We start from the raw sequence: 25,759 nt of genomic DNA on the forward strand, positions 1-25,759 counted from the left end.
TTGCTTATCACACGCAGTATCTCATAAAAATTACTCCAAGTGTGTTGACAAAGTTCTAGGACCTTTGGTAAGCTGCCCATATTGGATAGTAGAGTTTGTTGAGGCATGGGTCAAGTAATGGACTGTTTCTTCCAGGCTGCTTCCCTTTGTAGGAGAAAAGGTAAATGAGGGAAGCTCTGGTTTCCTGAAGAGATTCTTTCACAGGCAGGACGTAGCAGAGCCTGCCTCATCTTCTTCATAAAAGAGCTTTTCGGAGCCCACCAATTGGTCCTGAATTGTTTCCTTTGCATGTCCTTCTTCCAGTGTTGCCGAGGCATCCAGCAATGTGCTGACTGAGAAGAGAGAAGAGATTTAGGGTCTTGATACTCCAAGGACAATCAGCACAGGATCGACATAGGACCCCCTGCTTCCAGCAGTGAATGCTCCAGAAGAGCCCTCTCAGCTATAGGGACAGCAGTTAGGACATTGTCCCTATTCCCTGCCCTCCTGCTGCGTCTCAAGGAACAAAACACTTACTCTCATTGGGGTCAGCATCATTCATTGGAACCAGCAGCCTCCTCCTCTGACACCCTTCAGCTTCTGCCTGTTCCTGTAACACACGGTGGGGAGTGCTCTGGTCAGAGTCAGGAGTCCTGCAGTCCAGTACTGACCCCGACCACCAGCCAGCAAGAGACCTGCAGCGCTTCCCCTCTCGGGTCTCCATGGAGATGGAGACAAACCTCTGGTCCTGCACAGCTCTTGGGCTCTGTGTGCTGGTGGCTCATTGAGACATAAGTGACATGCAGTGTCACTTTGTAAGTGTTTGGCCCAACTTTGACTACTGTATACGCCTGTGTAATTATCCCCTGATCAAGACATAGAACATTGCCACGCCCCAGAAAGTCCCCTTCTGCCCCATCTAATCAACTCCCACCCACCCTCACAGGAAATGACGACTTCCTTCCAGAATTCTTACCAGCAGAGTCTCGGCAGAAGACTATATATGAGAGCACCCAGGAAAACCTAACAAAATGATTTATCCCAAGACTGTAAATGATCTTTGATCATCAATACTGTACCATATTAATAGTGTAGTTAAATAAAACATCAGTCTCTATGGAGGCCGGAAAGACATTTGGTAAAATTAAACACCAATTCTGATTTTTTTCAAAACCTTTTAGAATAGTAGGCTGCATTCTTCATGATGAGAATTTCTATATGAAACCAAAAATGAACCCCATTGCTAAGGGTGACACTTTGGAGGTCTTCCCCAGAATTCAAATCAGGACCCAAACACCTGCCTTCCCTAAGCACAGCTGAACATGGTTCTGAAAGGTCTGGCCTAGGCAACAAGATGGAAAATTAAAATGAGGCAAGACTCTTGGAAGAGGGCAGACACAAAAATCATTATTTTCAATGTCATTTAAAATCCCTAGGAATGAAACTACAATATTGAAATAGAAATGTATGTCTGGAGGAATGTTAAAAACATAGCAGATACAGGCCAGGTGCGGTGGCTCACACCTGTAATCCCAACACTTTGGGAGGCCGAGGCGGGTGGATCACAATGTCAGGAGTTCAAAAGCAGCATGACCAACATGGTGAAATCCCGTCTCTACTAAAGAGTACAAAAATTGGCTGGGCGCGGTGGCTCACGCTTGTAATCCCAGCACTTTGGGAGGCCGAGGCGGGCGGATCACGGGGTCAGGAGATCGAGACAACGGTGAAACCCCGCCTCTACTAAAAAAAAAAAAAATACAAAAAATTAGCCAGGCACCGTGGTGGCGGGCGCCTGTAGTTCCAGCTACTCGGAGAGGCTGAGGCAGGAGAATGGCGTGAATCTGGGAGGCGGAGCTTGCAGTGAGCCGAGATTGCGCGACTGCACTCCAGCCTGGGCGACAGAGCAAGACTCCGTCTCAAAAAAAAAAAGAATACAAAAATTAGCCTGGTCTAGCCAGGCGCGGTGGCTCACACTTGTAATCTCAGTACTTTGGGAGGCCGAGGCGGGCGGATCACAAGGTCAGGAGACCGAGACCATCCTGGGTAACACGGTGAAACCCTGTCTCTATTAAAAATACAAAAAATTAGCCTGTAGTCCCAGCTGCTTCGGGAGGCTGAGGCAGGAGAATGGCATGAACCTGGGAGGCGGAGCTTGCAGTGAGCTGAGATCACGCCACTGCACTCCAGCCTGGGCGACAGAGTGAGACGCCGTCTCAAAAAAAAAAAAAATTAGCCGGGCATGGTGGCACCCGCCTGTAATCCCTGCGTCTCAGGAGGCTAAGGCAGGAGAATCACTTGAACCTGGGAGGCAGAGGTTGCAGTGAGCCAAGATCGCACCACTGCACTCCAGCCTGGGTGACAGAGCAAGACTCTGTCTCAAAAAGAAAAAAAAAAATCAGTAGCATATCTATATACCAATAATGTTCAGGCTGAGGATCAAATCAAGAACACAGTCCCATTTACAACAGACACACACACACACACACACACTACCTAGAAATACCTCTACCCAAGGATGTGAAAGATCTCTAGGACAATTACAAAACACTGCTAAAAGAAATCATAGATAACATGAACAAATGGAAAAACATTCCATGCTCATGGATTGGAAGAATTAATATGGCTAAAATGGGCACACTGCCAAAATCAATCTACAGATTTCATACTATTCCTATCAAATTACCAATGTCATTTTCCACAGAACTGGAAAAAATTATTGGAAGTACCTGAATCACATGGACTAGTTTTTCCAGTTCTGTTCCTGTGATAGTGAATAAGACTCACAAGAGCTGATGGTTTCATAAAGAGCAGTCCCCTGCACACGCTCTCTTGCCTGTCACCATGTAAGATGTGCCTTTGCTCATCTTTCACCTTAGGCCATGATTGTGAGGCCTCCCCAGCCATGTGGAACTGTGAGTCCATTAAACCTCTTTTTCTTTATAAATTACCCAGTCTCAAGTATTTCTTCATAGCAGTATGAAAATGGAATAATACAACTCCCCATTCAACAGAAGATGCTTCGGATATTTGGCTAGCCACATGCGGAAGAATGAAAACTAGACTCCTACTTTTCACCATATACACAAATTAACTGAAGGTGGGTTAAAAGTTTAAAGGTAAGACCACGAACTATAAGAATCCTAGAAGAAAACCGAGAAAACACCCCTCTGGACATCAGCCATGGCAAAGAATTTATGATTAAGTCCTCAAAAGCAATGCAATAAAAACAAAAATTGTCAAGTGGCATCTAATTGAACTAAAGACCTTCTGCACAGCAGAAGAAACTCTCAACAGGCCGGGTGCGGGGGCTCACACCTGTAATCCCAGCACTTTGAGAGGACGAAGCAGGCAGATCACCTGAGGTTAGGAGTTCAAGACCAGCCTGACCAACAAGACAAAACCCCATCTCTACTAAAAATACAAAAATTAGCTGGGCATGGTGGCGCGTGCCTTCAATCCCAGCAACTAGGGGGGCTGAGGAGGGAGAATCACTTGAACCCAGGAGGCGGAGGTTGCAGTGAGCCGAGATCATGCCACTGAACTCCAGCCTAGGTGACAGAGCGAGAGTCTATCTCAAAAAAAAAAGAAAGAAAGAAAAGAAAAGAAAGAAAGAAAGTATCAACAGACTAAACAGACAACTTACAGAATGGGAGAAAATATTTGCAAACTATGCATCTGACAAAGGTCTAATATTCAGGAGTTATATGCAACTTAAATGAACACACAGAAAACAACCCCATTAAAAATGGGCAAAAGACATAAACACGCATAGCTCAAAAGAAGACATAGAAGTGGCCAACAGACATATGAAAAAATGCTCATCAGCATGAATCATCAGAGAAATGCAAATCAAAACTACAATGAGATACCATCTCATATAGTCAGAATGGCGATAATTAAAAAGCCAGTGCCAGTAAATGCAGGCGAGACTATGAAGAAAAAGGATCATTTATACACTTTTGGTGGGAATATAAATTCCGCCACTATGAAAAGGAGTTTGGAGATTTCTAAAAGAATTTTAAAACAACTCCTATTTAACACAGCAAACCCACCACTGAGTATAGAAAAGAAAACAAATCTGCCGGGCGCGGTGGCTCACGCCTGTAATCCCAGCACCTTGGGAGGCCGAGGCGGGTGGATCACGAGGTCAGGAATTCAAGACCAGCCTGGCCAAGATGGTGAAACCCCGTCTCTACTAAAAATACAAAAAATTAGCCGGGTATGGTGGCACATGTCTGTAATCCCAGCTACTCTGGAGGCTGAGGCAGAGAATTGCTTAAACCCGGAGGGGCGGAGGTTGCAGTGAGCCAAGATCGCGCCACTGCACTCCAGCCTGGGTGACAGAGTGAGACTCCCTCTCAAAAAAAACAAAAAAAAAGGAAAACAAATCATTCTACCAAAAGACACCACTATCCATAATAGCAGTGACATGGAATCAACCTAGGTTCCCATCAACAGTGGATTGGATGAAGAAAATGTGCCATATATACACCATAGGATACCACACAGCCATAAAAAAGAATGAAATCATATTGTTTGCAGCCACAGGGATGAAGCTGGAGGCCATCATCCTAAGTGAATTAATGTAGGAACGCAAAACCAAATACTGCATGTTGCCATTTGTAAGTAGGAGCTAAACATCAGGTACTTATGACCACAAAGATGGCAACAATAGACACTGGGGACTACCAGGGAGGGGAGGGAGGGAGAGGTGGAAGGGTTGAAAAAATATTGGATACTATGCCCACAACCTGGATAAAATCATTCATACTCCAAATTTCAGCATCAAACTGGCATATGTACCCCCTGAATCAAAATAAATTTGAAAAAGGAAAAAGAAAAAATCAAAAAGTTTCCTTTGGCAGTGTATTATATATAACATAATCCCTGTAATGTAAACAAAAATGTACACATGCTTGTATGAATATACATGGCATATGCATAAAGATTTCTACAAAGAATCACAAGAAATTATCTGTTGTATTCACCTGAATGAAGAAGGGCTGGGGGCTGGAGGAAGTGTTAGGGGACTACCACTATGACTCAGCACCTTTCTATAGCATGGCAGATGTGTGGCTCTGCATTTACCACTTTCAAAAAATGTGCAGCGCGGCCAGGTGCAGTGGCTTTTGCCTGTAATCCCACCACTTTGGGAGGCCAAGGTGAGAGGATGACTCAAGGCCAGGAGTTTGAGACCAGCCTGGGCAACACAGCAAGATCACATTTCTACAAATTAAAACAAAGGTGCAATGCGATTCAGCAGCATGGAGTAATTGTTGATATTTTTTGTTTGTTTTCTTCTCTTTTTATACTTCTCTTCATTAAAAAAAGAAAACATGGGATATAGTTATAGGAAAGGAAAAAAACGGGTGGAAAGTGATCCTTGTCTAGATAAGTATTTGAGAAGTGATCAAAGAGGAGCCAAAAGCAGAGAAAAATAGGAGAATCAGTTCCTAAATAGGCGTGGAGGAAGGAGACAGTGACTCAGAACAATTCACGGAGTTCCTCACTTCACACAGCATCACAAATAAATGGCACCTACGTTCCACTGGTGTATGCTACAAACCAAATCATTCTTTAAAAGTCCGTAAGAAATTAGATAGGATCATCTTATCTTATCTTGAAGGAAAGAACTTTCGAACCTTAAAAAAAAAAACAAAATATGTGTCCAGATTTCACACCTACTCAATGTCGTATCAAAACTGGTGAATCGATGTGAATAACTGGATGTGTTTCTGTAATATAAAAGCACTTCTATGCACTGACTCAGAAATCCTACTTCTTCCCAGAAGCCTCCTTACATACTTGATCAGAAATCCGGACAAAGATTTACTGTGAAATATGTTCAATGTAGTAAGAATTTTGAAGAACATTTAAAACTTCTGCTGTTTCAAGCAAGGGCTCCCTGAGTGCTATTAGGAGCACACGATGGATACTGTGCAGCCTTATTCAGTCCTCAATGAACCCTGTGATACTCACTCTATGCCTGTGGAGCTCCAGGCTCTGGGGACACAGCAAGGACAGGACAGGGAGTAAGAAGCAGACGTCCTGCAGACTGGCACAGTCACCACCTCAGTGCAGCCGCTCCGTCCCCTGCAGTCCCCTGTCTCCCAAAGGCTCCATGTAACCTCCGGCCAGGAAAGAGGAGGCACTGCCATGTCCCACTGTCTACAAAGTCCTGTGCAGGCAGCAGGCCAGGCATGGCACAGTCCCTCCTCAACTCACCAGCAGACGCTGTGGCTCCTCTGGCGACTCTACAGTCACACCTGTTGGCTCTGCCAGCTCCTGACCTTGGATTTCCTGCTCAGAGACCTGAGTGGGCTGCAAGTATCTGCTAGTCAGGGTCTCGTTGCGGGCATTGTCCTCCGCCCCAGGAACTTGTGAAGGACATGAACGCCGCCGGAAAAGGACCTTGGGAAGACAAAGAGCCCACTCAAGTCCACACCCAGGGCTCAGCTTCAGGGTCCCCAGTACACAGCTGGACCTGCTATCCCCAACCCCTTCCAATGAGGTCACCCCAGGCAGCTGAGGCTTGGCACATCCAGGACAGACACCCTGCTGAGGTGGGTCAGGTGGTCACCGCATCCCCATGGGGCCAGCTGTGGAGTGATGGTGTCACCCAGGCAGCAGGAAGGACAGGGCTGCAGCACGGCCCTCCGGTCTGTGTGCTGCTCAAAATGGCCATGTGTCCCCGACAGTCAGCCCAGAGTCCCCAGGCCATGTCAGAGAGTCAGGGCAGCCATGAGGACAAGGGATTGTGCCCACCCAGGCTCGGCAGTGGACGGGAAGCAGTTCCTGAACCCATGACACCCCCAGTTTCTGGAGAAACCAACTCACTCTGTGCACACATTCGGGACCTCCTCCACCACCTGGAAGAGAAGGAGTCTCCTGAGCAGGTGAGGAGGGGCCCATGCAGCACCTCCCTCCCAGAGGGCGGTGGGGCGCAGGGCTGGGCTGGGGGCAGGGACACTGGACAAGGAACCCTGGGGCTGGGGACAGGAATAGGGCCTTGGAATTCGGGGACACCCTGAGGAAGGGGGATGAGAAGGGGAACTAGAGTAAAAACAAACACGTGGAAAATCTCTGTGCTCTGCTCTGACCAAGGCTGAATAAATCCCGCAACCACTTCTCATCCTGACCCTTGTCACCCAGTTGAGGAGCCGACAGCCCCCTGCCTGGCTGGACCTGAAGATGGGAGGAACTGGCCCTGCCCTCCCGGACTTGGTTGGGAGATGAGGGGTCCCCCAGTCCCAAGAGAGGGACTAATGAGACCAGGGTCCTGGGGGATACACGGGACGTGGGGATGGGGTGATCACAAGAAGGAAGATGGAGCCAGGCTGGAGACGCTTGGACCAGGGGCAGGGACGGGGATTACTGTCTGTAGGAACGCTGCGGGAGGGGGCAGGGCAGAAAGTGCCCAGCGCTCCCACCCTCAGCCAGCACCTACCTGAGCAGATGCCTTTGAGGTAAGAAATGAGTTTCTTCCGACATAAAATGCAGAACACCACAGCCACAACTGGAATGACTGAGGCCCCTATGCCGATGCCTGCGAGATTGGTAGAGGCAGGCGTCTCCTGGTAGATAGTTGGTGTCTTCTCCGCAGCTGGGGTTTTCCCAGTGGAACTGGCAGCTGATGCACTGCAGTTGATGTCACTCCAGGGCATACAATCACTGACCTTCACCATCCCTCTGGGACACCTGGGTACACAGAGGGAGGGAGAGGGGGACGCCTGATGGAAAGCTGGCCAGGTGGGATGAAAGAGGAGTCACCCTCCCTCCCCAATGTCCCTGAAAAGACATCAGGGGAAGGACAGGCTCCTTGTGTCAGCAAAGGGTCCCCCTATGCTCCCTTGTTTAGGTGGGGAAGGGTCTGAGCATGTACACTTCAGCCCCTCGGCCTCCCTGCTCTGGGGTCACAGCTGCAGCTCCAGGAGCCTTCTGTGCTGGGCACACACTGAGCTTCCCTGGGCTGCAGGGGAGGCCTGCATTAGGAGGAGCTGCACTCCCGGGAAGATCACAAGCCCCTGTAGCCACAAGCTGAGCCACTTCCTCCAGTTAACACACAGTACAAGTGAGCCCTTGCCCCACCCTGTCTGCTGCTGGTTCCTCCCAATCACAGCAAACACTGGAGGGCCAGAGAAGAGCAAGTTACTCTTTGCCCCTAAAACCCAAATAGGAAAAAGAAGGACTTAGTGAGAAATCAGGGGCCAGGGTTGAGACTGGCTGGGTGGGCTCAGGTCCTCATGGGAACTTAAGGGATCTCCACCCATGGCCTTATTATGGCTTTTGTGGGCTACGGGCACTTTTGTCTTTATGGGTCTCTGCCCGTATAAAAAATATGAAAAATTACATTTTTTAAATCAACTTAGAATAAGGACAAATACAAGCCACGCTGGATTCAAGTGTTTTCTTCTTATTTCAATAGGAAATCACATTTCCTAGGTCCTCTGAAAAGGTTCAAGGCACCTAGAAAGTCACCTCCTGTGCCCAGTGAACAATTCACCCTGAACAAAGGGACTCATGCTGGGGAGGGTATGGGAAGGGGCTGCTGCAGGGGCTAGGGGTGGGGAAAGGCAGATGGACCAGGAGGGGCCACCACAGGCTCAGGAAACCCTATAGGCTCAGGGATGCCTCATGGGGCTGGAGGATCCATGGGGTCAGGGGAGAGATAGAGGTACCAGGTGACTCAGGTCTTTTCAGCTGTTGGGAGCCCCTGGCTGCTGTCTCACCCTGTTCTACACTTCCGGCACATCTCAGGGGAGTTTTTATCCTGGAAGCTTCCTTTTTCACACTGACACACGGTGTCTCTGGTCGTGGTGCAGGAACTCTTATTTGTTTGACCTGACAACAGAGCATAAGGTTTTGGGAATGTGTTTCCCTGACATGTCTGTCGACCCTTCCTTACCACCCCATCCCCTTCCACTCAGCTCAACTCAGTTCACCAAGGAGTTCTGAGGGCCGGTTTCTGCACCAGCACACTCGGGACTCATACAGGACACCCACCCTGTACGTAAGGACCAATACAAAAGGAGCATGATTCATAATTTATTACATCAGATTAGGGGAAAAGCATTGTTTCGATGGCATGGTCAGTAGCAAGGGAGGTGCAAGGGCATCACCTGAGAGACTCTGCAAGGAGAGGAGCCCTTGGGGGACTTCCCAAAAGCCCCGGCCTTGCTGGGGAAGAGGAAGGGGCCTGAGAACCTGAAGGCTGAGTGAGGCCGAGCACCTGTCAGGAGCACAGAGCCCGGGAGGAGAGAGCCTGGCCCCGGAGCAGATGTGTGCCACCGCTGGAACCCAGCCTTGTCTGCTGGGCTAGGCCTCCCCTATGCTGTAATGATGCCCCCACCCCCTTGCAGGCAATAGTTTCGAAGATTTCCCAGCCAGGTGGCATACATTACAGAAAAGATTTTGGCCAGGCGCAGTGGCTCACGCCTGTAATCACAGCACTCTGGGAGGCTGAGGCAGGCAGATCACCTGAGGTCGAGAGTTCGAGACCAGCCTGGCCAACAATGTAGAAACCCTGTCTCTACTAAAAATACAAAAAACTGGCTGGGCACAGTGGCTCACGCCTGTAATCCCAGTACTTTGGGGGGCTGAGGTGGGTGGATCACGAGATCAGGAGATTGAGACCATCCTGGCTAACACAGTGAAACCCTGTCTCTACTAAAAATACAAAAAAAATTATCCGGGCGTGGTGGCGGGCACCTGTAGTCACAGCTACTCAGGAGGCTGAGGCAGGAGAATGGCGTGAACTCAGGAGGCGGAGCTTGCAGTGAGCCGAGATCGCGCCACTACACTCCAGCCTGGACGACAGAACGAGACTCGTCTCACAAAAAAAAAAAAAAAAAAAAAAAAAAAAAAAAAAATTAGCTGGGCGTGGTGGTGCATGCCTGTAATCCCAGCTACTTAGGAGGCTGAGGTAGAAGAATCACTAAACCTGGGAGGCAGAGGTTGCAGTGAGCCAAGATCACACCATTGCCCTCAAGCCTCAGCAACAAGAGCAAAACTGTCTTTAAAAAAAAAGAAAAAGAAAAAAAAGATTTCTATATATTTTTTTAATCAATCAGTCATAATCATGGAACAGGGCATGATGAAGACGACCAACTTGGGCTAGAACTTGGTTCCCCGACTCACATCGGATACAGCTCCCACCTCATCATTACGCACTCCACCTCTGGGCAAGGGATCCACACATTCTGTACCTGATTTACAAACTGTACATAGGAGGCAAGAAGGCAAATTGTTGGAAGCAATGGTGTAATCCACACCCTCTGTGCATGGGTTACAGGCTCCAGTATGTTCTGATCTATGAGATCCTGGGAAGGGAGAGAAAAGCTAATGAATGAGTCAGCACAGAATTCCCAGAGGCTGACAGTGGCTGGCAAATTTCTCTTTTGGCCCTCAGTGGAATCCAGACAGAGAAATCTACTCTTCTTGGCTTGGTCTTGTCATGAATTCTGCATCTATTACACTATTACATACCTTTGACCGGCACTGCTGACAGAAATATAATGCAAACCACACGTAAAATTCAAATTCTATGAAAGCCACATTAAAATAGTAAAAAGAATGAGGTCAAATTAATTTTAACTATCTATTCTTTAACCTAAAATATCCAAAACACTACATTTCAATATGTAATCAATATAAATCTTTGAAATATTTTATCTTTTTTTGGCCAGGCACGGTGGCTCACGCCTGTAATCCCAGCACTTAGGGAGGCCAAGGCGGGCGGATCATGAGGTCAGGAGATCAAGACCATCCTGGCTAACACAGTGAAACCCTGTTGTCTCTACTAAAAATACAAAAAATTAGCCGGGCATGGTGGCGGGTGCCTGTAATCCCAGCTACTCGGGAGGCTGAGGCAGGAGAATGGCGTGAACCTGGAAGGTGGAGCTTGCAGTGAGCTGAGATTGTGCCACTGCACTCCAGCCTCGGTGACAGAGCAAGACTCTGTCTCAGAAATATTTTATCTTTTTTTTATTTTTCTGGAGACAGAGTTTCACTCTTGTCACCCAGGCTGGAGTGCAATGGTGCGATCTTGGCTCACTGCAACCTCCACCTCCCAGGTTCAAGCGATTCTCCTGCCTCAGCCTCCCGAGTAGCTGGGATCACAGGCACCCATCACCATGCCCAGCTAATTTTTTGTATTCTTAGTTGACACAGTGTTTCATCATATTGGCCAGGCGGGTCTCGAACTCCTGACCTCAGGTGATCCACCCTCCTCGGCTTCCCAAAGTGCTGGGGTTACAGGCGTGAGCCACCATGCTACGCCCAGTCTAGTTTTTTTTTTTTTAAACAATAAAATAAAATAACAAAATAAAATCCAACCTCGTCTACATGTGATTTGCCCATGCTGGTCCACCTGACCTGTTTGCTGTCCACTCACTAGGGTGGCCCCATCTTTGCTCAGTATCCCCCAGCCCCTGCACCCTGGGGCTGTCATTCCTGGGGAGACTGCTCAGGAGCACTATTTCTGGCTCTCTGCACAACTATCCCTGTCCAACTTTGGAGACTGGCCAAAATCACCATCCCCGAGAGGCCCCACCAACCTCATCTCTGTCTCACTCATCACTTAATTATTCTTCACGGTTCCTATCAGGAATTTCTGACTGTTATTTTGATCTGTGTGTCTTAATACTATCTCAGAGAAAAGGTTCCATGAGGGCAGAACCTCTTATAATTATCCCCATTAGCATGGTGCCTGACTGACAGAAATCATCCAGCGTATCCCTATGGAATAAAGAACCAGAAAGTGCAGGAAACAGAAGTCTGGAAGCACACAGAGATAAGGGCATGATAAAGGCATGATAAGCTAAGATATCAGTCTTAGCTTGTGCCTTCGGGCTAGCACTACAGACCCAGGATCCTGACCTACCTCCACAGATTCAGCTTCCAGATCTGCCCTAGTGCCAGGTCAGTCCCCATGAACTCAGGCTCCAGGCCTTTCCCTGTGGACCCAAGGATGAGACCCATCACAGCACCTGGCTGACATCTGCAGACGCAAGTACAAGGCCTACTTCAGCCCCCATGGAGCCAGGCCTCAGGTCACCTCTCTGGATACAGGCTCTAACCACCCTTGAACCACACCACATGGCCTGCCCCAGAATCTGTGTACAGGCTGACTGAAGGGCATTCCCTGAGAAAGCCAGTCTGTAAATACTGGAATAAGTCCCTGCCTCTTCAAAGTGCACATTCCAACACATTGCCACAGGCTCCTGAGCAATCAGGGAAGCATGACGGCACCAAAGAAACAAAATGAAGTACAAGTAACCAACCCAAAACGAACAGACATTTACAACAGCCTGACAAAGAATTGAAAATACTCATCTTAAAGAAGCTCAGTCAGCTACTAGAGAATATGGATAGGCAACTAAGTCATGTCAGAAAAACAGTACATGAACAAAATGAGTAGTTTAATATACACAGACAACATTAATAAAGAACCAAGAAGAAATTCTAAAATTAAACAACACAATATCTGAACTAAGAAAATTCGACAGAGAATGTCAACAGCAGAGTTGATTAATTGGAAGAAAGAATCAGTGAGCTTGAAAACAGATCATTTGAAATTACCAAGTCACAGGAAAAAAAAAAAAAATAAAGAATGAAAAAGAGGGAAGAGGCCAGGCATGGTGGCTCACGCTTGTAATCCCAGCACTTTGGGAGGCCGAGGCGGGCGGATCACGAGGTCAGGAGATCGAGACCACGGTGAAACCCCGTCTCTACTAAAAATACAAAAAAAAATTGGCCGGGCGTGGTGGGGGACGCCTGTAGTCCCAGCTACTCGGAGAGGCTGAGGCAAGAGAATGGCGTGAACCCGGGAGGCGGAGCTTGCAGTGAGCCGAGATTGTGCCACTGCACTCCAGCCTGGGCAACAGAGTGAGACTCCGTCTCAAAAAAAAAAAAAAAAAAAAAGAAAAAGAGGGGAAAAAAGCCAACAGTACCAATGGTTACCGTGAAGCAAAACAGTATATGCATTATGGTGGTCCAAGGAGCATCAGAGAAAGTGAAAGGAACAGAAAGTGTAATTAAAGAAATAATTAAAGAAAATATCCCAAATCAGGATGGGAATGGACATCCACATTCTTGAAGCCCAAAAAACCCCAAACAGATAAATATGAAGAGCTCTTCACCAAGACACGTCTTAAACAAATTCCCAAATATCAAAGGCAAAGAGAATTTTGAAACCAGGAAGAGAAAAGCAATGTACAAAGGAACCCCTACAAAACTATTGAAGGCTTCTCAGCAGAAAACCTACAGGCCAGGAGAGAGTGGAATCATACAAAGTATAGAAAGGAAAAAATCCTTGCCAACCAAGAATACTACACCTGGCAAGCCTGTCCTTTAGAAATACAGAGCAGTAAAGACTTTATCGGACAAAAAACAACAACAACAACAACAACAACAAAACCCTGGGGAGTTCATCTTTAGCATTTATTGCCTTACAAGAAATGCTAAAGAGAGTTATTCAATCTGAAAGAACAGAACACTAACTAGATACACCACACCATGTGAAAATATAAAACTAGGTGGTTAAAGTAAATACATGGTCAAGTTCAGAATATTCTAATACAATCATAATAGTGTACAAATTACTTATACCATTAGTATAAAAGTTAAAAGACCAAAGTATTTTTTAAATGATAGTTAATACAATTTGTTAAGGAATACACAACATAAAAAGATGTAAATAATGACATCACAAACATAAAATAAGATAGGGGAAGAAAAGGTGTCAAGTTTTTTTATGAGATCAAAGATAAATTGTTATCAGTGTAAAATACAGTTAGACATGAACTCAACTTACAAATTCAGTAGTGTTTTTATACACTAACAAGAAACTATCTGAAAAATCCCATTTATAATAGCTACAAAAAAATGCTTAGGAATAAATTCAACCGAGGTGGTAGCTGTATTTTTTTCTAATTTGGTCTTGAGGTTTCTCTCTATAGAGTGGCTATAAATTCTAGCCTTGCCTGGGAGGGATCCAGGAGATTTCATCATGGATGTTCACAGGAAATTTATTTGTCCCAGTGGACTGTCTAATGCCTAATTAGGTGTTCATCTTGTACGTGTCCCTTCCACAAGACAGTTACTTTTACTAGCAGAAGACCTGGTGGCTCTTGTCTGACCTATGCCAAGTTTTAAGTTATCTCTACTCTTTAGGAGATAGCCACTCTTTAAGAGAGCCAAGATGGAGAACGATGTTAGGTTCAGATGTGTCAATTAGGGAAAACACAGAGGAAGCAACACAACAAAACACAGGAAACACAGAAGTGGTGTATTACTTACAGACTCCAGAGAGGATAGCACACTTTGCAGCACTTATGGGAAGTGGGGAGCAATCCAGTCCAAGGACACTAACCAGTGTGTGGGGAGCAAGAGACAGAGAGAGAGGACCCATGGGACTACGCCTTTATAGAGATCCATGGGCATTATACCCTACGCTTTCCCACAGGGATTGTGGAAGAGAACACCTACAAAGAAGGTTCACACTGCTGTGGTGTGAACCATTAGGTTTTATTGTAGTCAGCTGCTGTGGGATGTGTTGGGTTTGGGGTCAGGGAGATGATGAACAAATGTGCTAGATCAAAAACAATTGAACAGGGAAAGGAATTATTAATTGGGCAAAAGATGCTGTGGTATGATTGGCTTTTAAACAACTTATATTGGGCCTAAAAATGGATGTCAAGGCAGCAACTCTTTTAAATAAATTTGACAGAGGTGAAACATCTGAAAACTGTAAAATATTGATGAAAGAAATGGAAAGTAACAAAAATAAATGGAAAGACAGTACATATTCATGGATTAGAAAACTCAGTATTGCTTAATTGTCCATATGACCCAAAGTGAGCTACAGATTCAATGCAATGCCTATTAAAATTCCAATGACTTATTTTACCAAAATAGAGAAAATAATTATAAAATGTGTATGGAACCACAAAAGACCTCAAATAGCCAAAGTGATCTTAAGCAAAACAAACAAAAAGAACAAAGATGGAGGCATCATACTACCTGATTTTTAAATATATTACAAAGGTATAGTAATCAAAACTGAATAGTAATGGCATAAACGAAGATAAACTGATGGAATGAAATAGTGAACCCAGATATAAATCAATGCATTTACAGTCGACTGACTGTGACAAAGATACCAAGAACACAAAATGGGGAAAGGACGGCCTCTTCAATAAATGGTATAGAGGAAAAGTAGATACTGACCTGCAGAAGAATGAAATAAGACCCTTATCTCACATCATATGTAAAAATTAACTCAACATGGACTAAAGATTAAACATAAGCCCTGAAATTGTAAAACTACTACAAGAAAACAGGGGAAAATCTTCATGATGTTGGTGTGGGCAATGATTTCTTGGCTATGACCCCAAAAGCACAGGCAACAAAAGCAAAAATAGACAGATGAGATTATATCAGACTAGAAAGGTTTTGCACAACAAAGGAAACAATGAACAGAGTGACAAGACAACATACAGGATGAGAGATCAATATCCAAAAGATCCAAGATTTTGGTTAATATCCAAAATACACAGGAACTCAAACATCTCAATATCATGCAATCAAATAATCCAATTAAAAAGGGCGCATGGGCAAGGGACCCGAAGAGACACTTCTAAAAAGGAGACATAGAAGTGGCCGGCCGGGCGCGGTGGCTCACGCTTTTAATCCCAGCACTTTGGGAGGCCGAGGCGGGCGAATCACGAGGTTAGGAGATCGAGACCACGGTGAAACCCCGTCTCTACTAAAAAATACAAAAAAAGTTAGCCGGGCGTGGTGGCGGGCGCCTATAGTCCCAGCTACTCGGAGAGGCTGAGGCAGGAGAATGGCGTGAACCCGGGAGGCGGAGCTTGCAGTGAGCCAAGACTGCGCCACTGCACTCCAGCCTGGGCGACAGAGCGAGACTCCGTCTCAAAAAAAAAAAAAAAAAAAAAATTGATCTCATAGAGGTGGAGAGTAGAATGGTGATTACCAGCGCTGCATTTGCACAGTGGGTTGGAGAGATGCTGGTCAAAGGATACAAAATTTCAGTTAGACAGGGAGAAATAAATTCAAGAGATCTATTGTGTGACATGGTGACTACAGTTATTAAAACAATGTGTTGTACAGTCCTGCCTTCTATTCACAGGGAATATATTCCATGGAACAAACTCTGCACTTACTCAAGTCCCTGATACAAATTGGGATAGTATTGCATATACCCCAGGTACATATGCTTTAAATCATTTCGAGGTTACTTGTAATACCTAATGCAATAGACATGCTATGTAAATAAGTGCTATACTGCATTGCTTTTTATCTACTTTTATTGACATGTTATCATTTTCATTATTTTTTCCACATATTTTTGATCTGTGTTGGTTGCAACCACGGATGCAAAACCCACAGATGAGGATGGCTACAGAACCCACAGGTGAGGAGGGCAAAGAGGGCTTATCCCAGGGCTCTGTATCTATACAGCTGAAAATTGCTGAGTAGACTTTAAAGTGTTCTTACAACAAATACATGATAAGTATGTGAATTAGCTTGATTTGGCCATTTCACAATGCGTACATATTTCGAAACATCATGGTGTACAACATGAATATATACAACGTTTATCTCTCAATTAAAAATAAACTGATTTTTAAAAATAAGAGTGCACCTGCTGGGCATTCCTCCTCCTTCAAGCTACGCCTCTGTTGCTGTGGGATCACTGTCTGCTGGGGAACTTCGTCCTGCCGGCGGATGGTGGCAGAGTCAACCTGGACCTGTGGGGACAAGGCAGAGATGGGCGTAAGTGGCTTCCAGACCCCACCTCTCCCAGGCTCCGTCTCACATACCCTTCACCCCAAGTGACAAAACCCATCAGAGCTTGGACTTTTTTCCCGTTCCAAACTTTCATTCTTTTGCATCAGTGTTTGTCCCTTGGCCTGTTAGGCAGCTAATTTCTACAAAGAAAAACACCTCTGTATCCTTTTCTCATATTATAACATAAAATATCTTTACCCCAGAAAATGTGAGCAGAAGAGTTGATTTTTTTTGATAGAGTCTTGCTATGTTGCCCAGGCTAGAATGCAGTGTCTATTCACAGGTGTGATCATAGTCTACCACAGCCTGCAACTTCTGGCCTCAAGTGATCCTCCTGCCTCAGTCTGCCAAGTAAGTTGGGTAACAGGAAGACATCACTGTAGTTGGCAAGGAAAGATTTTATAAGAATACAAAAGGACAGGTGCGGTGGCTCACGCCTATAATCACAGCACTTTGGGAGGCCAAAGGGGGCAGATCGTGAGGTCAAGAGATTGAGACCATCCTGGCTAACACAATGAAACCCCGTCTCTACTAAAAATACAAAAAATTAGCTGGGCGTGGTGGTGGGCCCTGTAATCCCACCTACTTGGGAGGCTGAGGCAGGAGAATGGCGTGAACCCAGCAGCGGAGCTTCCACTGCACTCCAGCCTGGGCAAAAGAGCGAGACTCTGTCTCAAAAAAAAAAAAAAACCAAAAAAAAAAAAATGAGCCCTTCAAGCAGAAATAGCATCTAATATATTTAGTTTGACCAAGTTTTTAATTGACCAGTGGGTGAATATTCTCTCTCTCTCGCACACACACAGACACACACATAAAAATACACATTTTTACAAATGAGGGTTATAATATAACCTTAAAGAAAGTCAGGATATAGCATCAAACATTAAGTAATTTCTGCTTCACAAAGGACCTTGACAAGCTGTTCCCACTAAATATCAAAGAGTGACAGAAAAAGATAAAATAGCAATTCAGGGATTATGGCCATGATCTCTGTGTCATAAATGACGAAGAGAAGACAACTGGAGAATCGGAATAGAGTCTGCGTATTAGATAGTGGTAATGTGTTGATGTTAATTTCCTTGTTTGTAGAAAGTACACACTTAAGAATTCAATAATAGCTTTCATCATGCCAACAGCTATTTTTCAAATTTTTTTGCATAGTTTTTGTAACTTTTAAAGTTGGGAGTGTGTAAAAGTACAAAATTAATTTAATTGTAAACTTACATTTAATTAAATTTAATATAATCTTGCTCCTGAGCAAAAACAAAATGGTTACAATACAAGATACTTACCTTGGGCTCTGTTCAACTGCCTGGATCTCAACAAAACAAAATGTAGCTTTCTTCCACATCAAAGCCTGCCTAGCAGTTGGTGACAGTGAAGCTAACACACGTTTCCCAAATCCTTCCTTCTCGGGCTGGGGTCCCTCTAGGTTCAGGCGATGTCTCTGTCTCCCTTCTCTGCTTTCACACTCTTACTCCTTTTCAAGACCAACTATTCATTTTCTCAACTCTTTTTTTTTTTTTTTCTTTTTTGGAGACGGAATCTCCCTCTGTCATCCAGGTTGGAGTGCAGTGGCGTAATCTCTGCTCACTACAACCTCTGCCTCCCGGGCTCAAGTGGTCCTCCAACCTCGTCCCCAAGTGGCCGGGACCACAGACAGGAGTGTGCCCCAATGCCTAGCTAATATTTGTGTATTTTGTACAGCTGGGGTTTCACCACGTTGCCCAGGCTGGTCTAACTCCTGAGCTCAAGCGTTCTGCCTGCCTGGGCCTCCCAAAGTACTGGGATTACAGGCGTAAGCCACCACACACAGTCCGTTTTGTCACTTCTTTTTGTGGTTTCTATTCTATTTCCTTGATTTATGTTCCTCCTTGTTACTTTGGTTTAAATTTATGCTTATATTTTATGATTGATTAATGTAGATATTCAGGCCATAAATTTCACATTTTTTTCTTTTTTTGACAGCTTTAATGAGACACAATTCACATAATTAGTAATTATGATTATTCACATAATTCACCCATTTAGTCTACATTTCAGCAGTTTTTAATATACTCATAGCTATGCAATCATCACTATAATCAATCTTAGAATATTTTCATCACTCCAGAAAGGAACTGCATACCCTTCAGGAGTAACTCCCCATCTCCCCAACCCCCGATTTTTTAATAGAAACATTGAAAGCTGTATTATTTCACCCCGAGCACTGTTAGCCATTTCCCACCAGTTTTGATGTTATATTATTATTTATTTTGAAACATTTTACCTTCCCTTTTGATTTCTTCTCTGAACCACAGATTTTTTAGAAGTGTATTGTTCAATAACCAAATTTTAGAATTCCCTATGGATACTGTTACTGCTTTCCAGTCTCGTTTCACTGAGTTTAGGGTCATATCGCGTGTTTTATATCCCAGAACCTGGTCTATCTTGGTGAAAGTATCAGGAGCATAGAAAGGAATAAGTGTTCAGTGGATGTTCCACTCCTGCTCTTTAAATATTAAATCAAGGTGGTTGATAGTGTGCAAATTGCTTGCCACTTTACCAGGGTTTTCATCTGATTGTTCTATCAATTACAGAGAAACAGCTGATTTAATCTCTTTTTCATTCTATTTTTGCATCATGTGTTTTGAAGCTGTATTACTAGGCATATACAATTTGTGATTATTATTATACTCCTTGAAGAATTAACCTTTTTAACGACAAGGGTCCCTTTTGAGCTCCCATAATATTCTATATCCTAAAATTGTTACAGTAGGCAGCTAGTCACGTATGAGCAGGACAGGAGAGGGCTCCCCGCTTCTGACACCAGCAGTGTTGGGCGACCATCAGGTGGTTGATAACTATGTCTCTAAAGTAAGAACTGGTTACAGCCGATGCCAGTAAAAGGCAGTTTCCTAATACGTAGAAAACACCTGAAACTGATCAGCAGCTTCCCAGTAAGATTTCAGGAGTGGGGAGAAGTAAGGCAGGATCCTGGAAGTATGCCAACCTATAAAACCCCAACTCAGGCAGTCCGGCTGTGCACTGTTCTCAAGTCACCTGCTCGGCCATCTTCCAAGTTGTACTTTCCTTCTTTTCTTTCCGTTCCTTCCTTTCCTTCCTGTTCTAAAGCTTTTTAATAAACTTTCACTCCTGCTCTGAAACTTGCCTCCGTCTCTCCTTCTGCCTTATGCCCCTCAGTCCAATTCTTTCTTCTCAGGAGGCAAAGAGCTGAAGGTGCTGTGGACCCGTACGGATTGGCCGCCTTCAACGTAGGGTAACTCGAATCTCGTCCACCGCTAACAAAATCAACTTCATGTGATACTGAGAATAGCCACGGCAGTTTTCTTAGCCTTATACTCTGCATGGCGTATCTTTTTCCATCTACTTGCTTTCCACAGACAGCATCTGTGTCTTCCTTTTAAGGCCCATCTCATATAGACAAGATATAGCTGAGTCTTGTTTTTTTCAGCCCTTCAAACCCTTTTTATCTTTGAACTGTAGTGCCCAGTGGATTTACAGTTAGTGCAATAATTGATAGTCAAAATAAACTTATAAGTTTACCATTTAAACTATGGTTGTCTAGTCTAATTTTTTTACTCCTTTTTCCCCTGCACATTGTAATGTTAATTACCTTTTAGAATTCCATTTTAATTGGGTACTGACTTTTTATGCATACATATTTCCATGATCTATGTGCAAGTGCTATAGGGAATACAGTATACACTCAAGTGTTTATATTCTATTGAAGGTTTTTAAAAAATACATTTATTGTGGTATAATGGATATGAAACAAGGTGTACATTTTTGAAGCATGTAGTTTGGTAGGTTGAGATGTATGTATACACTGTGGAGCTGTCGCCACGATAAGATAATGACATGTCTACCGTCCTGCAGTGTTTCTTCATTTTTCAATGTAATCCTCTCTTCTGCTTTGCTCCTATGTCCCCAGCAATGCTGCTTCTGCTTTTTGTCCCAATAGATTAGTTGTATTTTAATAAGATGAGGAATCATGTGGTATGCATTCTGCTTGGATTCCTTCACACGACATGATTTTCTGTGTGTGTGTGTGTGGTTTTTGGTTTTTTGTTTTATTTTGGTTTTTGTTTTTGAGACAGCATTTTGCTATGTTTCCCAGGCTGCTCTTGAACTCCTGGGCTCTAAGGATCCACCCACCTGGGCAGGAATATAGATGTGAGCCATCGCACCTGCCCACCCACCCTGGCCCATTGACTATTATGAATTAAAGGCTACTGAAAAACAGCAGGTACAAGAAGTTGCTTTGACCTCTTTTGTGTTTCCTAAAAGCAGGAGATGAAAGTCCCCAGGGAAGCATAGGACAATCTCCTTATTTTTAAGGATGAGAAGTCGAGGCCAAGAGAGTACTGTGCAGACCTTGTTAGAATAGAACCACTCATCTTTTTAGACTCCACATATTTACTTGCTTCTTCACAAGTTACTTGGTCTAATTCAATATATAAGTAACTGACTCTCACTGCTTCTTCTATGCCAGGTAAAACTTGCACTAAATAAAAGTGTGTGTCGGCTGGGCATGGTGGCACACGCCTGTAATCCCAGCATTTTGGAAGGCCGAGACGGGCATATCACTTGAGCTCAACTTCGAGACCAGCCTGGACAACATGGCAAAACCCTGTCTCTACTAAAAATACAAAAATTAGCCGGGCGCAACAGTGGGCACCTGTAATCCCAGGTACTCAGGAGGCTGAAGCAGGAGAATCACTTGAATCTGGGAGGCGGAGGTTGCAGTGAGCCGAGATTGCACCACTGCACTCCAGCCTGGGCAACAGAACAAGACTCCATCTCAAAAAAAAAGAAATCGTATGTGCTTTTCTCCTGTGTACCTGTCTTATGTCAATTTAATTCTCAGGTCCAGCCAAAAAAAAAGCCCCAAAGGGGAGCTTCGCTTCCCTCTGTGACTCTCAATGGTGACTCTAACCAAACACCATCCTCCAGGCCAACAATACCACATTCTGTGGCCTTGCACCAACACGGCCTCTCTGGAGGAGGGGGAGGCAAGGGTGGTGAGATCTCAGGCCTCCCTCATGCTACCTCCTATTAGTTATATTATTCCTGGTGTCACCTCACCCACCACACTGTGGGCTCCAGGAAGCAGGATTCACATGGGGTTTGTCTGTCCTCCCTGGCTCCAGCAGACTCCAAAGACAATAAAGGGCTCACTGTCTATTTCCTGGGTGAATCACTTTCCCCCCAAGCCCATGAGGTGAGCACAGTGGGGGCCTCAGCTTACTGCCTAACGACAGGCTCCAGACTGTGGCATGGGGAGGAGACCCCGAAGTGCCCTGTGGACTCTGCTGAGGTCCCATAGGAGCTCCCAGAGGCCAAGTGCAGGACAGAGATCAGAGAAGCAGCTACTCAGAGAATTCTAGCCCTTCAGAGGCCCAAATATGGCTGCTATTATACAGAAGGTGAGGACAAAAATGCTGGAGACATTGCTCCTGAATCTCATTTTGCCACTTGTAAAAGAGGGAAAACAACCCACCCTCATGTCCCCAGGTTGTTAGGAAAATCCACTACATGAAGATGTACAGTCTCTGGCTGGGAGCAGGATACCAGCTGCCCAACAGCACAGGCTCGGGGTATGGCACTGTCCCCACTGTCCCCATCCCCAACCTGGAAGCTAGAGCCTTGCTGCCCTGCCACTCCTGGATACAGGACAGAGGACCAGAACTGGGACCGTGGCCTCTCAGTAGGGGCTAGGTGAGCAGCCATCTGCAGCCACCTGGATGGAGACCTTTCCTGCTCATCTTCAAACTCCAACCCGGGCCGGGTGCCCACCAGAAGCACAACTGGAAGCGTGGCAGGTAAACCAGGCTGTGGCCCTGCAGTGCCATCGCTGTCCTCACTTGAACTCTGGCTCCTCTGTTCCTCGATAGCCCCTCCGCATGGTGCTCCACCCCAGTCTTCAGAAACTTCTGCCCCAAGCTCAGGGAGCCCGGTATGGAGGTGCAGGTAGGAACAGGTGCAGCCTCTGCTGGGTGGAGGACATGTGCCCTAGGGATCCAGTCCAGGGTGACTGACACCAGCCCTGAGGATGTGATTCATCCTCCCACACCTGGTAACACAGCCCTCTGAGGTTTACACAGCGGGGCTGAAGATTTTTATCTCCTCTTGACTTTAAAGGCAAGAGCTGGGGCCACACCAGTGTCACAGAGCTGGAGGGGAAGCACAGCAGGGCCCAGCTGTTCCCAGCCTCCAATCTCAGGAGTCCGTGAGAGCCTCAGAGTCCAAGATTCTGAGCCGTTTGATCTTTTCGATTCCTACTTTGATAAAGAGAGGGGCAGGGTGGAAGCACCTGTCATACAGATTGGACCAGTCCAACGTTGACAGAGCCAAGACCTGGGGTCAGGAACTGAGCTCAGCTCCAGGCTCATCTGATGTCCTTCTGACAGCCTGAAGATGGAGACCTTATCTCCATTTACAGGCATGGCGGGTGGCAGGGACTGGCCCCAGCTGACCATGGTTCTCCGAGTTCACAGCTGGGAATTCAGTCTTCCCTGCCACCCTCCCCTGCTGTCTCATCTGGATCCCCCGGTCATCTACTCCCACTACCAAAACTCCTGTATCCTTGAAAATTCCTAATACCATGAAGGAATGAAAATACATAACAATGTGATGAATCACGTTTTACTTCCTAGACTAGCAACGAATGAAAGTTAAGTGTAGCAAGGATGTAGGGACACAGGCACATATGTGGACTAGGTGTGAGTGTAAGCTGAGTTCAATGGTCTTTTGGAAGAAAATTTGTGAACATCTAAAGAAACTTCTGAAATCATTTATCACACGGAAGTAAAGGTAAAATTCTACTTCTGTGGAGTTGCCCAATAAGCTGGTGCACATGGATATGTGGACACACGATACGTACAAAGGTATTTAGTACAATGCTGTTGGAATTAGCAAAGGCAAATTTGCTTTGGGTTATATCCCATTGGGATGGGATATAACCAGTTGCCCCTAGATGGCAACAGTGAATTAACCTGTGGCTTACCCATGCAGTAAAACACAATACCCTTGTTTAAAAGATCAATCTGAATGTACTGCCATAAAACATCTAATGTGATTTGTGTTAGCTCCAAAATTTTAAAAAGCAATTGTGCATTGAAATGCATTTAATAAGACAAGACTGATGGAGGGATCAAAGCCTCCTTTGGGACACATAGAGTTCACATTCACAAAACTGTGAAATTCAGGTTGCTGGCCTTGTCTACACAGGTCATCCACACATTCTCTCTTCAGGGCCACTGTCCTGACACAGCCATTCTTCTAGCTGCCTCAGGTAGGTCCACCCACTATAGACTATTGTAGAAGTCAGTTGTGTAATTTTTGAGAGGTGAAAATGTCACTGCTGTTCTGAATTTAGTATTACTTCGTTGAAAGAAAACATGGAGACTCATGGTTCCTGTAATCTTGTTTTATCCTCCCCCTTTTGTTTTTTTGGTATTATGTAAGGAACCTTAGAAAGCACTGTGGGCAGAAACGTCAGCCACTCTGAAAAAGTCCTGGCAGTCTGCACGTTTTATTTTTATGTCCTTATTGTGCACCCCACTACCAATCTCAGTTTCCAAAGCCAACTCACAACGATAACTTTACACCTTCTATGCCGAAAAAAGGGGCCACACCGCGATCCTGCCTATGGGATACAGAGGGGACACACGGGTGGCAGTGGAAGACACTGACTGCAAGCAGCTTTGTTAACCGCTTCCTGCCACTTTCAGGGCTCTACAGGAAATGAAAGTTGCAAAAAACAGCGTTGGAAAGCTTTTTCACCAGCTGTTTGTCAAACTGATCTCCAAGGAACACGTTTAACAATGCAAACATAGGGTTAATTTTTTGTTGTTCTTGTTGTTGTTAACACAGAGTCTCGTTCTGTTGCCCAGGCTGGAGTGCAGTGGTGCAATCTCCGCAACCTCTGCCTCCCGGGTTCAAGCGATTCTCCTGCCCCAGCCTCCCGAGTTAGCGCGGACTACAGGCGCACGCTGCCACGCCCGGCTAACTTTTTCTTTTTCTCTTTTTTTTTTTTTTTTTTTTTTTTGAGACGGAGTCTCCCTCTTGTCCACCAGGATGGAGTGCGATGGCGCGATCTCGGCTCACTGCAACCTCCGCCTCCCGGGTTCAAGCGATTCTCCTCCTGCCTCAGCCTCCTGAGTAGCTGGGATTACAGGCGCCCGCCACCACGTCCGGCTAATTTTTGTATTTTTAGTAGAGGCGGGGTTTCACCATGTTGGCCAGGCTGGTCTCCAACTCCTGACCTCAGGTGATCCGCCCGCCTGGGCCTCCCAACGTGCTGGGATTACAGGCTCGAGCCACTGCGCCCTGCCTGGGTTAATGTTATTAACGAACGAACGAACGAACGAAAGGAAGAGGCAAACGCTCTGTGGCTTCCTGAGGTTCACTCTGGGGTTTCCATCTGGACTCGCTCCTTCCGCTGATTCTGGAACTTCCTCTGCGGCAGCTCAGTGCGGTCCTCGCCGCACGAGACAGTCAGGGGGAGCGCGCGCTCTGCTCCCTCGCGGCCCGGTCGCTCCTGCCCAGCCCGGCACCCCGCTCTTCCCCTGACTCCGACGGCGAGTTCGTCCTGCCCAGACATGACCGGCCGCAGGCGACCCGGGCCAAGCATCCCCACCGTGTCCCCCTCTCTCCCTGCCCACTCCCAGCGCCAAATGCGCTCTTCCCCAGCCAGGGACCGTGGCGGAGACTCACCGGCAGCAGAACTGCGACGATGAAGACGACGAACTTAAGGGTCTTGGGGTCCAGGAGCCATGGTCTGGTTCCCGACGCCGTCCTGGCTCCTGGATAGCGCCCTGCTCGAGCGCTCGAGGCGGTCGGGGCGCTTTGTCCCCAAAGTCCCATGAGAAGGGAGGAAGGTGGAGGCCCTTCGCCCCCCTGAAGTTCGGGTCGAAAGCGCCAAAATCAATCAGAAATCCTCCCCGTAGTTCGTGCGCGTGGA

General features: G+C 45.9%; 1 protein-coding gene across 1 annotated transcript; it reads right to left on the reverse strand.

The window, feature by feature from the left end:
- Nucleotides 1–25,759, reverse strand: TNFRSF10D (TNF receptor superfamily member 10d). Its single transcript, XM_030816978.1, has 9 exons — nucleotides 25,513–25,759; nucleotides 16,646–16,751; nucleotides 10,185–10,298; nucleotides 8,709–8,820; nucleotides 7,427–7,677; nucleotides 6,817–6,848; nucleotides 6,205–6,390; nucleotides 517–589; nucleotides 1–332 (listed from the first exon to the last, which is right to left on the reverse strand). Exons 1-9 carry the CDS (start codon nucleotides 25,660–25,662, stop codon nucleotides 199–201), a joined length of 1,158 nt encoding a protein of 385 aa, XP_030672838.1. The 5' UTR covers nucleotides 25,663–25,759; the 3' UTR covers nucleotides 1–198.

This window comes from Nomascus leucogenys, chromosome 8 (assembly GCF_006542625.1).
Source record: "Nomascus leucogenys isolate Asia chromosome 8, Asia_NLE_v1, whole genome shotgun sequence".
NCBI classification, from domain to species: domain Eukaryota; kingdom Metazoa; phylum Chordata; class Mammalia; order Primates; family Hylobatidae; genus Nomascus; species Nomascus leucogenys.

What these genes read in the sequence shown, in the direction of transcription:
- TNFRSF10D (XM_030816978.1), bottom strand. Translation starts at nt 25,662, where the DNA reads ATGGGACTTTGGGGACAAAGCGCCCCGACCGCCTCGAGCGCTCGAGCA. An exon ending in TCGTCGCAGTTCTGCTGCCG is followed by an intron (nt 16,752 to 25,512) that starts GTGAGTCTCCGC and finishes TTGTCCCCACAG; the next exon opens with GTCCAGGTTGACTCTGCCAC. An exon ending in CCTCAAAGGCATCTGCTCAG is followed by an intron (nt 6,849 to 7,426) that starts GTAGGTGCTGGC and finishes CTTCTCTTCCAG; the next exon opens with GTGGTGGAGGAGGTCCCGAA.